This window comes from Malaclemys terrapin, chromosome 5 (genome assembly GCF_027887155.1).
Source record: "Malaclemys terrapin pileata isolate rMalTer1 chromosome 5, rMalTer1.hap1, whole genome shotgun sequence".
NCBI lineage: Eukaryota > Metazoa > Chordata > Testudines > Emydidae > Malaclemys > Malaclemys terrapin.
The window spans coordinates 91,542,892-91,556,648 of record NC_071509.1 but is presented as its reverse complement, the minus strand read 5'-3'; the positions used below and the strand labels follow the sequence as shown (position 1 = coordinate 91,556,648).

At 42.6% G+C, this 13,757-nt stretch overlaps 2 protein-coding genes across 4 annotated transcripts in view; both read right to left on the bottom strand.

Moving 5' to 3' along the window:
• MGARP (mitochondria localized glutamic acid rich protein) overlaps window positions 1–4,167 on the bottom strand; it is a 45,431-nt gene extending 41,264 nt beyond the window's left edge. For 2 of the 3 annotated variants that reach the window (XM_054029740.1, XM_054029742.1), the window contains exon 1: window positions 3,898–4,167. In XM_054029740.1, the coding sequence (XP_053885715.1) occupies window positions 3,898–3,982 (85 nt within the window). In that variant the 5' untranslated portion in view covers window positions 3,983–4,167. The remainder of the gene's footprint in view (window positions 1–3,897) is intronic. The other variant, XM_054029739.1, reaches the window with a different exon arrangement.
• A 4,109-nt stretch (window positions 4,168–8,276) lies between these two features.
• On the bottom strand, window positions 8,277–12,471 carry NDUFC1 (NADH:ubiquinone oxidoreductase subunit C1). The gene is made up of 4 exons (XM_054030068.1): window positions 12,362–12,471; window positions 10,433–10,536; window positions 9,385–9,473; window positions 8,277–8,439 (listed from the first exon to the last, which is right to left on the bottom strand). Coding segments are annotated over exons 1-4 (255 nt in total). The 5' UTR covers window positions 12,423–12,471; the 3' UTR covers window positions 8,277–8,438.
• Between the last annotated feature and the right edge of the window lie 1,286 nt (window positions 12,472–13,757).

The window sequence follows — 13,757 nt, the reverse complement described above, 5'->3', positions numbered from 1 at the left end:
CCAAGGAGTCCTGGTCTGGGACATCCCACAAGGCCCTGTCTCTTAGGCATTTGGGAAGGGTTAAGAAAGGGTGGGGTATTACACCACGTTATCAGTACTGGTTGAAATTTATTTTGTTTTGGGGCACAGTAGCGTTGTTGGCTAGGTTTGTTTTTGTCTGATTCTGTTGGTTTGATGCTCACCCAGATGTAGATCCAATAGCCACAGAATTCTATTGCACATCAGTTTAAATGTCAAATAGAGCTTAGAAAAAAACATACATATTACTGTGACCTAATGAAGATTTTAACTGCACTCTGTAACTGCACCCCAAATTAATAATGTATACTAAGTGTTATGTTCCTGAATGATCTTTCATTAAATATAAAGCAGTTCTGTCATCCGAGTTGTAACTAGGGTATTTAGGGAGGCAAAACGGACTCCAGCCCGCAGCAATTTAATCATATATTCATAGGATATATTGCAATTTAAAATATATGTATATTGTTCAGTCGTTTCTGCAGCTGTATACACACCAGTGGCTGTAAGAAGACTCAATAGCCTCATTCTATGATAAACTATTACCGTCATGTTTCAGAGTAACAGCCGTGTTAGTCTGTATCCGCAAAAAGAAGAACAGGAGTACTTGTGGCACCTTAGAGACTAACAAATTTATTAGAGCATAAGCTTTCGTGGACTACAGCCCACTTCTTCGGATGCATATAGAATGGAACATATATTGAGGAGATATATATACACACATACAGAGAGCATAAACAGGTGGGAGTTGTCTTACCAACTCTGAGAGGCCAATTAATTAAGAGAAAAAAAAAAAAAACTTTTGAAGTGATAATCAAGCTAGCCGAGTACAGACAGTGTGATAAGAAGTGTGAGAGTACTTACAAGGGGAGATAGTCAACGTTTGTAATGGCTCAGCCATTCCCAGTCCTTATTCAAACCGGAGTTGATTGTGTCTAGTTTGCATATCAATTCTAGCTCTGCAGTCTCTCTTTGGAGTCTGTTTTTGAAGTTTTTCTGTTGTAATATAGCCACCCGCAGGTCTGTCACTGAATGACCAGACAGGTTAAAGTGTTCTCCCACTGGTTTTTGAGTATTTTGATTCCTGATGTCAGATTTGTGTCCATTAATTCTTTTGCGTAGAGACTGTCCGGTTTGGCCAATGTACATGGCAGAGGGGCATTGCTGGCACATGATGGCATATATCACATTGGTAGATGTGCAGGTGAACGAGCCCCTGATGGTATGGCTGATGTGATTAGGTCCTATGATGATGTCACTTGAATAGATATGTGGACAGAGTTGGCATCGGGGTTTGTTACAAGGATAGGTTCCTGGGTTAGTGGTTTTGTTCAGTGATGTGTGGTTGCTGGTGAGTATTTGCTTTAGGTTGGGGGGTTGTCTGTAAGCGAGGACAGGTCTGTCTCCCAAGATCTGTGAGAGTAAAGGATCATCTTTCAGGATAGGTTGTAGATCTCTGATGATGCGCTGGAGAGGTTTTAGTTGGGGGCTGAAGGTGACAGCTAGTGGTGTTCTGTTATTTTCTTTGTTGGGCCTGTCTTGTAGGAGGTGACTTCTGGGTACTCGCCTGGCTCTGTCAAACTGTTTTTTCACTTCAGCAGGTGGGTATTGTAGTTTTAAGAATGCTTGATAGAGATCTTGTAGGTGCTTGTCTCTATCCGAGGGATTGGAGCAAATGCGGTTATATCTTAGAGCTTGGCTGTAGACAATGGATCGTGTGGTGTGTCCTGGATGGAAGCTGGAGGCATGTAGGTAAGTGTAGCGGTCAGTAGGTTTCCGGTATAGGGTGGTATTGATGTGACCATCGCTTATTAGCACAGTAGTGTCCAGGAAATGGACCGCTTGTGTGGATTGATCTAGGCTGAGGTTGATGGTGGGATGGAAATTATTAAAATCATGGTGAAATTCCTCAAGGGCTTCTTTTCCATGGGTCCAGATGATGAAGATGTCATCAATGTAGCGCAAGTAGAGTAGGGGCGTTAGGGGACGAGAGCTAAGGAAGCGTTGTTCTAAGTCAGCCATAAAAATGTTGGCATATTGTGGGGCCATGCGGGTACCCATAGCAGTGCCGCTGACTTGAAGGTATATATTGTCCCCAAATGTGAAATAGTTGTGGGTGAGGACAAAATCACAAAGTTCAGCCACCAGGTTAGCTGTGACATTATCAGGGATACTGTTCCTGATAGCTTGTAGTCCATCTTTGTGTGGAATATTGGTGTAGAGGGCTTCTACGTCCATAGTGGCCAGGATGGTGTTTTCTGGAAGATCACCGATGGATTGTAGTTTCCTCAGGAAGTCAGTGGTGTCTCGAAGATAGCTGGGAGTGCTGGTAGCGTAGGGTCTTAGGACAGAGTCTACATAACCAGACAAGCCTGATGTTAGGGTGCCAATGCCTGAGATGATGGGGCGTCCACGATATCCAGGTTTATGGATCTTGAATAAGGACTGGGAATGGCTGAGCCATTACAAACGTTGACTATCTCCCCTTGTAAGTACTCTCACACTTCTTATCACACTGTCTGTACTCGGCTAGCTTGATTATCACTTCAAAAGTTTTTTTTTTTTTTCTCTTAATTAATTGGCCTCTCAGAGTTGGTAAGACAACTCCCACCTGTTTATGCTCTCTGTATGTGTGTATATATATCTCCTCATTATATGTTCCATTCTATATGCATCCGAAGAAGTGGGCTGTAGTCCACGAAAGCTTATGCTCTAATAAATTTGTTAGTCTCTAAGGTGCCACAAGTACTCCTGTTCTTCTTATTACCGTCATGTGCCAGATTATGTCGAGCAGCATTTGTCTCATCACATGCTAATCTGACTCTTCTCTTGGTGCAGGAACCCGATGGATATTCTTACTTTGCATAAATATTGATGAAGCACTGTTGCAGCGGTTGCTGCAGTGTATTAATCATTACCTTTAAAAAATTAAAACAAGTTTTGTTCTTCTAAGATAACATTACATGGACTTTAGAAAAATATATGGGGGAAAGATAAGGTTACAAGGCCCAACTATAACCTAACAGAGTAAGTACATACACTCAGATAAACACACAGCTTATTGCAATGCATCTAAATTTTCAGGAACAACAAATGAAATGGATCAACAATGACTGAAGGCAGCAGCTTTTGGTGCTGAACCGCATGAAAATTCCGTTCTCGTTCGTTATTCCAACCCAGCCACATTCAGAGCTCCAAATTATTCACAGAATCGTTGGACCTTATTTGCGATCTCCTGTATTTGTGTCAGCTGGTCACATGCAGGATCCCTGTAGGGCGCAGACTGAGGACGTCTGGCTTCAATTGCACAACACGCTCACAATGCTCAGCTGGCATTTTTATAGACTCGTGTCCCCCCCCCCTTTCTTCTTCAGCAAAAACAGAGCCCACCCCCAGTGTTCAGCACGACATAGCAATAAAAATCAGCGCAGAGGGATCCGGTAGCTCAAGATTGAACGACACTTCTTGGTCAGGCAAATAGCAACGGTACAGAGAGAGACGGGCGACACCTAGATATGTCAAACCACCTGGAGCCGGTTGTGTCGTTCCTGCCTCTGCCTGGCATTCCTCCTCTGCAGGACCTGGCAGGGGGATAGCCAGGCTGCGCTGTAACTTACCCGCGGCTGGGCTGGGCTGGGCTCCATTCCCCACCTGTGACCTTCACTTCTCCTCTCCCAGGGCATTTCAACAACAGGCACGCGCAGGGCGCCCTTCACCAGCGCGATTCCACCCCCTCGCCCAGCCGGGGGCTGCAGGTGGCCTAACGGAGCCGTGACCATGAATCGCTGCTGTCTGACCTCTACCCCCGCCTGCCTGCAGCTCAGCCCGTCCGTGTCCCGTCCCCACGCGCTCGGCTCCCCGGCTGCCTGTCGCTCTTACCATGCTTTCTGAGCAGCGTGGCAGTGGAGGACACGCTGGCCAAGCGAGCGGCTAGCGCCTGCCAGGCAGCCCTGCAGACGTACATGGTGGCTGTGCTGCGGCGGCTGCACGGAGCGACTGGGCAGAGCTCACCCGGCTGCCGAGCGAAGCTGCGGGATCGAGCGAGGGAAGGAGGCAGCGATTCCGCATGAGTGGGAGGGAGCAGGTGGGAGGGGAGAGAGAGGGCAGACTCGGCCCACTCTCCTCCTCCCGGGGCCAGGCCGCACCTCTCCAACCAGGGCCCAGCATCCCTTCCTTCTGACTCGGACCTCACGTCCTTTCCCTCCCCTCTGCTGTCCGTGAAATGACCCCAAGAAGGCTGAGTCACGAGCCACGTACTGTGCCGACCTACCAGTCCCCGAGGAATTGGGAGCTCTCCCATTGGGAGTCATTTACATAACTAAAGGGCTAGGGTGATTAAAGGAGAGGTTAAAAAAAAGTTGTAATCTGCGTAATGCGCACACACAAATCCTTCGGCACACAAGGGATGATCTCTCACGTTTGCGATGAAGGATTTTGCTAGTCAGGTCTAGCTGATTTAAAAGCCAGGAATGCAAGATTCTTGAAGATCAGAGGTTCTCTTATCGTGAAGAAGGGTTTTGCTGTCTTTCCAGTTTTGTGTCTCACTTTATTTTAATCCTCTGCTACAGTTAGTGCTAGAGAAACAAAACATACTGTTTGAAAGTTTCCCACCCTCTGATTGCTATTTAGGCCACAGTAGGATGAGCAGTTCCATATGCTAAATCAAAGGTAATCAATTATTTTTTGTCAAGGCCTAAATTTCTTGGTCAAGGTATAGTCAAGGTTCAGACTCAGAAAAATAACAAATAAATAAAAAGATTTCATGGTCCATTCAAAAGCATCTGTCCCTCCAGATTGGCTATCCTTGAGCTAAATATTGTCACAGCAGAACTTCAAGCTGGGCCCCATGCTGCCAATTCTCAACCTGCATAGTCAAACTTTTATTATGTTTGAGAACTCCACACCTTCAGCAGAAGTCAAATTTATTTCTATCACTTTAGTGTAGGGACCAATGCTGCCTCATAAACACCAACCTGTAATGAAAAGGAATAGAATATGATCTAGATCTATGCTCCAAAATGCATACAAGATTAATCCCTGCTAGGTCAGGCTTCTGTGAATGCTGAAATTTTAAGGGTTGATCCAGCAGCCCTTGCAAATGGCCCAAAAGGGAAGTTCATTTGAAGATTTTTCACTGGAGAATCATCTTTCCCTAATGTCCCTCATTTTGAGTGATATCACTCATTTTAGTCCCATTTTCCTACATTTCACACAAAGTTGGTGTCCTCTCTATTTGTAGAAAATGTACATAAAAATAAAGGTTATTTTAGTAAAGAATCCCATAGCATTTTAAATTTCATGCATAATTATTATATTGCAAGTCTTTGTCACATATTGTGTCGCAAGTTTGGGTCTTGGCAGGTTCAGAGGTATGTTAGGAACAGGGTAACAGCTGCCGGTTTCTATGCCTGTATCTGATTGAAAGAAACAGGGCGCAGAAGAAACAGAGATTAGCTGGATAATCACAAAGGAGTTGCTGGAATTTTCAGTAGGGTTGAGTAGTCTTCATTTAAGGCAATAGAGCTTCTCACACAAATAAGGGCCACAGGATCAGGTCCTTAACTATGACCTGCAAAGGAAACAAAATAGTTCTGTATCCTTTGTTGCTCTGTGATTAATCAAGCAAACTTAAAGCCCCTTCCAAACCCCCAAAAGGGTTTGTTCCTCCTACAGAAATTCAGATTTTGTCTGACAATTTCATAAAAGGCCTGGTGGCTGACTGCAAAAATACACCTCTACCCCAATATAACACTGTCCTCGGGAGCCAAAAAAATCTTACCGTGTTATAGGTGAAACCGCATTATAATCGAACTTGCTTTGATCCGCTAGAGTACACAGCCCCGCCCCCCGGAGCACTGCTTTACCTCGCTATATCCGAATTCTTGTTATATCAGGTCACATTATATTGGGGTAGAGGTGTAGTAGGTATGCCAACAGAGGTTTAAAGGAAATAAGAACCTGATTAGCTGAGAGGGGAAATTATTTTACTCCAGTCTGATTAATTTCTTGATGTTAGCACCTATTTAGCTTTTATTCTAGCTGTTTGAGTTTTCTCTGAGACTCAGCATCCTTGCTCCTTCAAGTGCTTCCACTGCAATTCTTTTAAGACTGGACTAGTTTAGATGTATACACTGGTGTGTGACCAGATATAAAATCTATCTAGTTACATTGGTTCAAACCCTTAATAATATCGATGCACTTAACTAGATTAAATCACGCTTAAACAGATTAATTGATTTCAAATGGTTACATGCATCTACAGGTAGCATGATCCACTGGATTAGGTGCTGGACTAGGACCCTGGAGCTAGGTTCTATTCCCTACTCTGCGATCTTGGGCAAATTACTTCACCTCTCTGCCCCAGTTTCCCCATCTGTAAAATGGGGATAATGATCCTGTGTAAAGCACTGTATAAGGTCTAGGTATTATACTAACCATTTGCACCCCAGTCTAATAGGTTAACTGCATCAATTTAATTTATGTACTGTTAATTTTTCTAAGAAAGACAAACCTGTAATCATCTAAGGGAGGGAAGACTTAATTCAGTAAAGAAAAATTAAGTAGAAACCATAACCCTACTCCTTTTTTCTCTTTTAAATGAAAAAAGCATCACACTTTCTCTACATCATAAATGCGTTTTTTAAAACAAAAAACCCTCAGTCCCATTTTTACCCTTTCTAAGCAGCCTTTAAATAGGAGGAAACCATTCTCTTACATATATATTTAGAGGTCTTGAAATGTTATCATTTAATGCAAAAACATGTTAATTAGAGACCACCAAATATCAGTTTAAGACTTCTGAGTCACCATCCATCTCAGGGAACATGTGATATCTTTAGGGGTGGATTGGTATATAAAGGGATGAAATAGCGTAGTACTTAAATAGACATAACTCACTAAGCATATGGGATGAAAATCTGTTTTACAACAGCAAAAACTGGACTGTGGGAATATTTAACTATATTACATATCAGAGAAAATTACTCTCAGAGAGCCAAGTAATTATTTGAAAATAAAATCACTTATTCCAGAATAGTTATGCTGGTCAATTTCCTCATGCAAAGACCTAATTCTCATTGGCTGTTTCAAAATACAGTACAGTCAAAGACTTAGTATAAGCCATGAGGTCAAATACCTAAACCACAACCTTCCTTGTTAGTAAAAGAGAGGCTGAAAGGGGAAAGGGACAAAGGTACGATAGCAATACAGATGCATGACCGATGAAGTTTCAGGGTGAGAGTTCTGGAATCCTCTCCTTTTTCTTTGCTGTAAACTAAATGACCACAGAATCATTAGCTCACACATGGAATCAGTAATAACAAATACAGAATGGACAATGACCAAGTAGTGGCAGGAAACTGAATCCTAAACATACTTTCAAGTCCCATCCTAGGAAGATGCTTGGTATATCACACATACCTTTGAGAAATTCTAAGTATTTCTGCCTCATTAGCACTTTGATTAACTTGTCATGATAATGAAGTATTTTGAATTGACACAAGAGCAGTGGGGCACTACCTTTGTCTGCAGAGGTTCAGTATCCTACTGATAAGAGATCATTTGTAAGAATGGAATTGCAGTTTATTATCCAACCTCAAGGCATAAAACTAACAATCTACCATAATAGTATTTATCAGCTACATGTTTTATGGCCCAAATACTATAGGGCAATGAACTCAGTGTGCATCTTGCGGAGCAGACAGGATTGGAGAAGCACACTAGTGCTCTAGGAATGACTTCAAGCTTGCATGCAGATGCGTAAACGTGAGTTGCAGTAGCTTCTGAAGCAACTTCTCCAAAACCAAGTGGAATTTCAAACAAGACTTATAAGAAAAAAATATTTTCAATGTACAATATTCACAAGGTAAAAATCCAGAAATGCACATTTTAGCATTTATATACAGATTGCAACTGTAAGTGCTCTTCTTCACGAAGCAGGATTCACTTTTTCTAAGTGAATTCCCTACACTTATGTAAGTCATATGGTTTATTTTCTCTACTTTTAAGGGTTAGTGACTGAAATTATTTAGTTAATGACTTCAGCAATTTGCTACATATAAAAATTCAGAGACAGTGCTATTTGAATTCCACCTTTCAGAATAACTGAGAATCTCAAAAGCACAATGATTTGTTAAAAATGAAAAATCATTAACTCTGAAACAGTAACACTGATTTTATGCAAAGGTGAAATTAAACACCTTTAACAGTTAAACACACTTTCTGCTAGTCTTCAGAATAAAACACGTACAGCAAGAAAATAGATTCAACCACCTTCTTCCATATTAATTGCTGTTTATTTCACAGTGCTTTGTACAAAACATTGAGAACAGATAAATATCCAGATATTTTCTGATACCCTGTTCATCATTTCCTTGTGGATTACAATTATCGCTCAATCACTTCCTCGAGCATATCTTCAACCTAGGAAAAAAACATACTTGTAAGGTTGACATGGAAAATGAAATATGTTCAATAAGTGTGATTACATGTTTTCTCTGTGTTCATTCCATTTTTAGCTGCACAGTAGAGACATTTATAGAAAATTGAAGAGAAAGTGACCATCAACTGTGGGGTTTCCCAACAAAAAATGTTCTTTTAAAACTGCATATTAACTGCCTCTGAACGAATATCTGTCAGTTAATTATATGTTTTGTAACAGTAAAGTAAATAAATTACATTTCAACACAGATAATGAGTGAAATATCCATTTCTGATTGGCATGATGAGGGCTATTATCTTTATATTTCAAAAATCAAGTGGCCCAATTAATATGCATTGATTTAGAGTTGTGGTATCCTCTATGTAACCAGGGTATATAAAATACAAGGCACAGGAATACTCTGATATGTGAAATTAAGAAAATAATGATTTCTCTTATGGGTCTGATCCTACAATAAGCTGAACAGCTCCTTGAGACACCTTATTATCAAAACATATATATTATGGTACTGCCTATATGCCTCAATAAGGACTGAGGCCCCGTTGTCCTGGCCATCATACAAATGCTCTGACACACACATACAAAAAGAGAATTCAGGCCTTGGTGGGCTTACAGTCTAAAAACCAAACAAAGGCTTGGGAATGGTGATAAAACATACATGTAAATTAATATAGCGATGAATTGGCACAGTTATCTTACTTATTATTTGTGTTGGCCTTTTTTTCTTTTTTAAAACCTTTAACGAGGGGTTGAGTTAGGGGAAGGGGGGGGGGAGATAGTGAGTAAGGGTAGGAAACAAGAAGAGGAAGAGTCAACTCTCATTGTTTAATTGGCAAGACAGGCCAGTAAGCACCTTTGAGGAGGTAGGCTTGTCTACAAAGAGATAAATCAGTCTATGTATTACCAGTCTGTATTTGTATACTTACTATGAACATCCTGTACATGCATCACGTTTCTCCCTCTCTTCTCTTCTCCTTTCATATTCCATTACATCTTCATTATGTTGCTTGAAGAGCTAGAAGATGACAGTATGATTAAAAAAAGCCATACGGGGAAGCAGCCAGCTGGAACCAGCATTATTGTAAAAAGAAATAAAAGTAAGTTTTAAGAGAGATAAAATCTCCTGATTCAGGATATAAGCCAGTGTTTGACAATCAGAAGTTAGGAGGAGACTCCCTAGGAGGAAAGTTTACCCCACTACTACCCACAGGGAGGTTTCTTACACCTTCCACAGCAGCATCTTGCGCTGGCCACTGATAGAGACAGGATACTGGATACCGGACAAATTGGGAACAGTGAAACATTCCTCTGACTGCTGCTTATTCTGCATAACATGTTCATTTTACAATTATTACATGCTCCCTTCACCTGTCATGTCTTGCCATTATCCTGGGCCATGAGGTCTCTCAGGCAGAGAAATTTTATTTAAGAATTTGCACAGTGCCTTGCACAATGCTGCCCTAATAGTTGACAGGATAAAGCTTTAAACTAGCAAAAAATATGAGTGTCTGATCCAGTCATAAAATTATGATTTTCCTAATATATTCAAAAAGAAAAATAAGGTTTTATTACAGCCCCTCCCTAAAACATGTCTAGTTTTTCTTAGAGCAGAAAAGAACATACTGTTAAACACCTCTACACATAGATATATACATGCCCACCCCTTGTCTGGGAGAGAAGTTGGTAGATCTGTAGAAAATCAATTCTTCAGTGTATGGTTGTTTGGAAAGTTGTAGCAAAGAGGAATAGCTTAGTGAATTTCTAGTTTTTAAAGGAATATTACAAACTACCTGAGTCTTCAGAGAGACATATTTGATCTATGTGTATTTCTTAAATCTTGACATTCCCTGCAGTTATCCTATCTATTACAGCAAATTAATAGGTATTTATGTACAACCTTCTCTTAACAGTAGCTACTGTTAAGATTTCTCTAGTGACTAGTTAAGTATAGCGTAACAACGTGAGAATACTTACTAGGACCCACAGAGCTGCAGTGGTGCCAAAAGTCAGTCCAACCTTTCCCCAGTTTGGTTTTGCATAGTCAGGTTTTCTTGCAATGAATGCAGAACGAGTCAATGCTAAAATATAGGAATTTTATACATGCACACATTAGTTTCTGTCAAGTCTATTTAGATTATCAAACCAATTCATGACAGTCTTGTCTGATCTGTATTATAAAAGATTTTCTGACAAACTATATTATTTGTGTAAATGGTCTTCCAGCCCTCTCATTTCACCCATTTCTGCAAAGATCATTCATTGAGCACAGGAATTCATCAAGGGAAGGATGAGAAGCAACAATGATAGCACAATTCTGACTATACCTATTTCCGTCCCTCTGGGAATACAGGATTGTACCCTACTATATTTTACTCAGTTGGTTGTCCCACTTTAGAAGTCCTAAGCAATAGGTCTTCCACCACTTCCCTACATATATCATCACACTGTGTATTAGATCTAATCATCACAAAGAGGAGAAAGGGAAAAAGTCTTTATTATGGTGAAGATTATTTAATCAGGACTTCAAGAGTCAAAAAGTAAAAACACAACAAGAGCGAGAAGATGGGCATTTCCTGGGGGAAGCAGCTTAAGATACTCAGAGAGAGGTTAACCAATTATCTTTGATGATAAAAGTAATAAAACCTTTGTTGTCACCCTTTAGCTTAGCCAGAAAACCTTCCTAAAGACAATTGTGTGTGTGAAATAAAAACAGCTCCATGTAATACAGGCAATAATATTGTGCATTTCTATATAAGTGCCCTGTTGCTATTAGGGTGACCAGATAGCAAGTGTGAAAAATCAGCACAGGGTGGGGGATAACAGGCACCTATATAAGACAAAGCCCCAAATATTGGGACTGTCCCATAAAATTGGGAAATCTGGTCACCCTAGTTCCTATAGTGATTGGTGCTCAGAATAAAGTAATAAAGACAATAAATAAGTTGTTATAATTTCTTTCATACAATTTTCTCAAAGCACCTTAAGTGTTTCAATATAAAGGGGGATTAGGATAAGGATTTTCCACTTATTATAAATGTTATATGCAAAGGTTAAAAATATTTTTAAAACTTAATCCTAATACTATGAGATAGGCAGTATTGTTAACCTGAGCCTGCCCAGAGATGGCAGTAAGAGAGGCTGAGGGCAAAAGCAGGGTAGGATTGGCCTCTGCCTGTTCCAAGGTATGTGTGAAAATATAAAGGAAGGACAGTCTGGCAATGAGTTGGTATAGAACTTCTCTGGGATTTAGAGGCAACATAGAAAGAAGGGTCAGAAAAAGTCATTTGTTTGTGTCCAAGCCTGGCCCCAGCTAGCCCCATTTAACAGATGGGCTCATGGACATTGAAACTACACACACAGAATATGACGGGCAAATCCCATAAATGCTCCCCCTCTCCAAACCTCTTCCAAAGACCCAGCTCCTGGGGACCAGCAAAACCCGCTCTCTCCCCCAAGTCTGATCACCTACTTTCTGAGGCAGTAAAGGGCAAGTATATGCTAAATCCAGGACAAATCCTATGTCGCGGGCGAGCACCTACCGTGCAAACCCCTCCATGTGTACCAGCGCCTGCTAGCCTTTGCCGACACCCAAGACAACGCGGCCGCGCTCCGCTGAGCCGACGTAGGACACGGGGCACCAAATAAGGGATCTCCCCGCACCGATCCTGCCAGCCACCCCCCGCCTCGGCCAGGGACAGCGGCGCGCACCGGCCCAGCGGGAGGCTGAAGGTCACTCGCAGCGCCAAGGCGGGGGGCCGCCAGCCCTTCCCACGGAGACCGTGGGCGGGGAGGGGGACATTACCGGGCACTGCTGGAGTTGGGGCCCGCCGCTCCCCTCCTCGCAGCTGCGGTCAGGTCTCCCCAGCCTCCATCCCCACCAGGGCGGGGCCCGCGCGCACTCACTGTGGTTCAGGCTCCCGGACGCCAGGAACAGCCGCTTCGCCAGCCCCAGCGGCGGCGCCATCTTCCCGGCCCAGCTCCACCCGCGCCGCCGCAGTCCGGCCTGAGCAGTCCGGGGGCGGGGCTGTGGCGCGTAGGGCTCCCCCTGCTGCGGAGAAGCCCTGGCGCAGTACCCGGAAGCGGGAGACCTGTGATGCTCCTGCCCAGCCCGTCTCCTTTAGCAGGGACCCTCACTCCTCTCCTGGCCGGGCTGCCGAGGCAACATCCTGCCACTCTCACTGAGGGGCTCGCGGGCTGCCTGGGGGCCCTGCGTCACTCGGTGGGTGGGTGCAGTGCTTAATTTGTGCCAGGGCTTGGCAGTTCATAGCCCCACCACCTCTGGGCTTGCTGCAGCAGTTATGAATGTAAAAAAAGTGCTTGAGCCCTGGCACCTGTTTCATTACAAATGAAGCACTTGGTAGGTTGTCCAACAACCTGCCCACAGGAACGCCCCTCGCTGGCTGCACACATGTATAAAGCAGCATTGATCCACCCAACCCTCCCCGAGAGTGTCTACCCTTTCATTTACCATTCAAAGCAAAGGGACAAATCAGTGTTCACTGCACCCTTCCTACTTCTGAGTATCTCTTCTTTAACTCATCACCTGCTTGATTTTAAATCATCCCCATTTTTTGGCCTTCTTTTGTAACCTACAAGTCTCATCCTCTAAGCACCATCTCTGGACTTTTTCATTTTCTTCTGTATTTTTCCACTTGAAACCTTCAAATAGAGAGTAGCAAATTGACAGAATTAACCATCCAATGAGAAATAATCTCCCAGAATAAAGTGGGAGGTACAGCAGTGCCAAACCCAAGCATTCACAAATCCCGTCAAGCCCCCAAAAATCTACAATTGATTTAAAAATCACTACATTTCCAAATCTCAGATAATCTCATGGCTCCAGGAGCTGCGGCTTTAGGGAAAACACCAAAGACCATGATACTCGTGATAAACTCGCAACAATGTCGGTGATGGAAAAAAGGTATTTGAGGGACAAAAATCAAACAGATGGAGTATAGATGGGGTGTTGAATGACTTGTTTGGTGGAATATGCTAGCAACTGTAACTCACAGTGGGCTAAGTATTTTGTGTGGAGATGTCCCAGCTTTTTAAAGAATTGTGCATCAATATATAAGAATGAGTCACATGGGTCCCAACCCTGCAAACACTTATACATGTGCTTAACTTTACTACCATGAGTAGTCCTATCAAAATCAATGGGACTATTCATGGTAACCATGATGCTGGCAGACCAGGTGTCAGCTCACGCCAAAGCCCAGGGCCTCACTGAACACTGACCAAAGCATAGTTGGAAACTTACCTGTGGGTTAGTATAGTTAAAATAGATATTAATTATAAG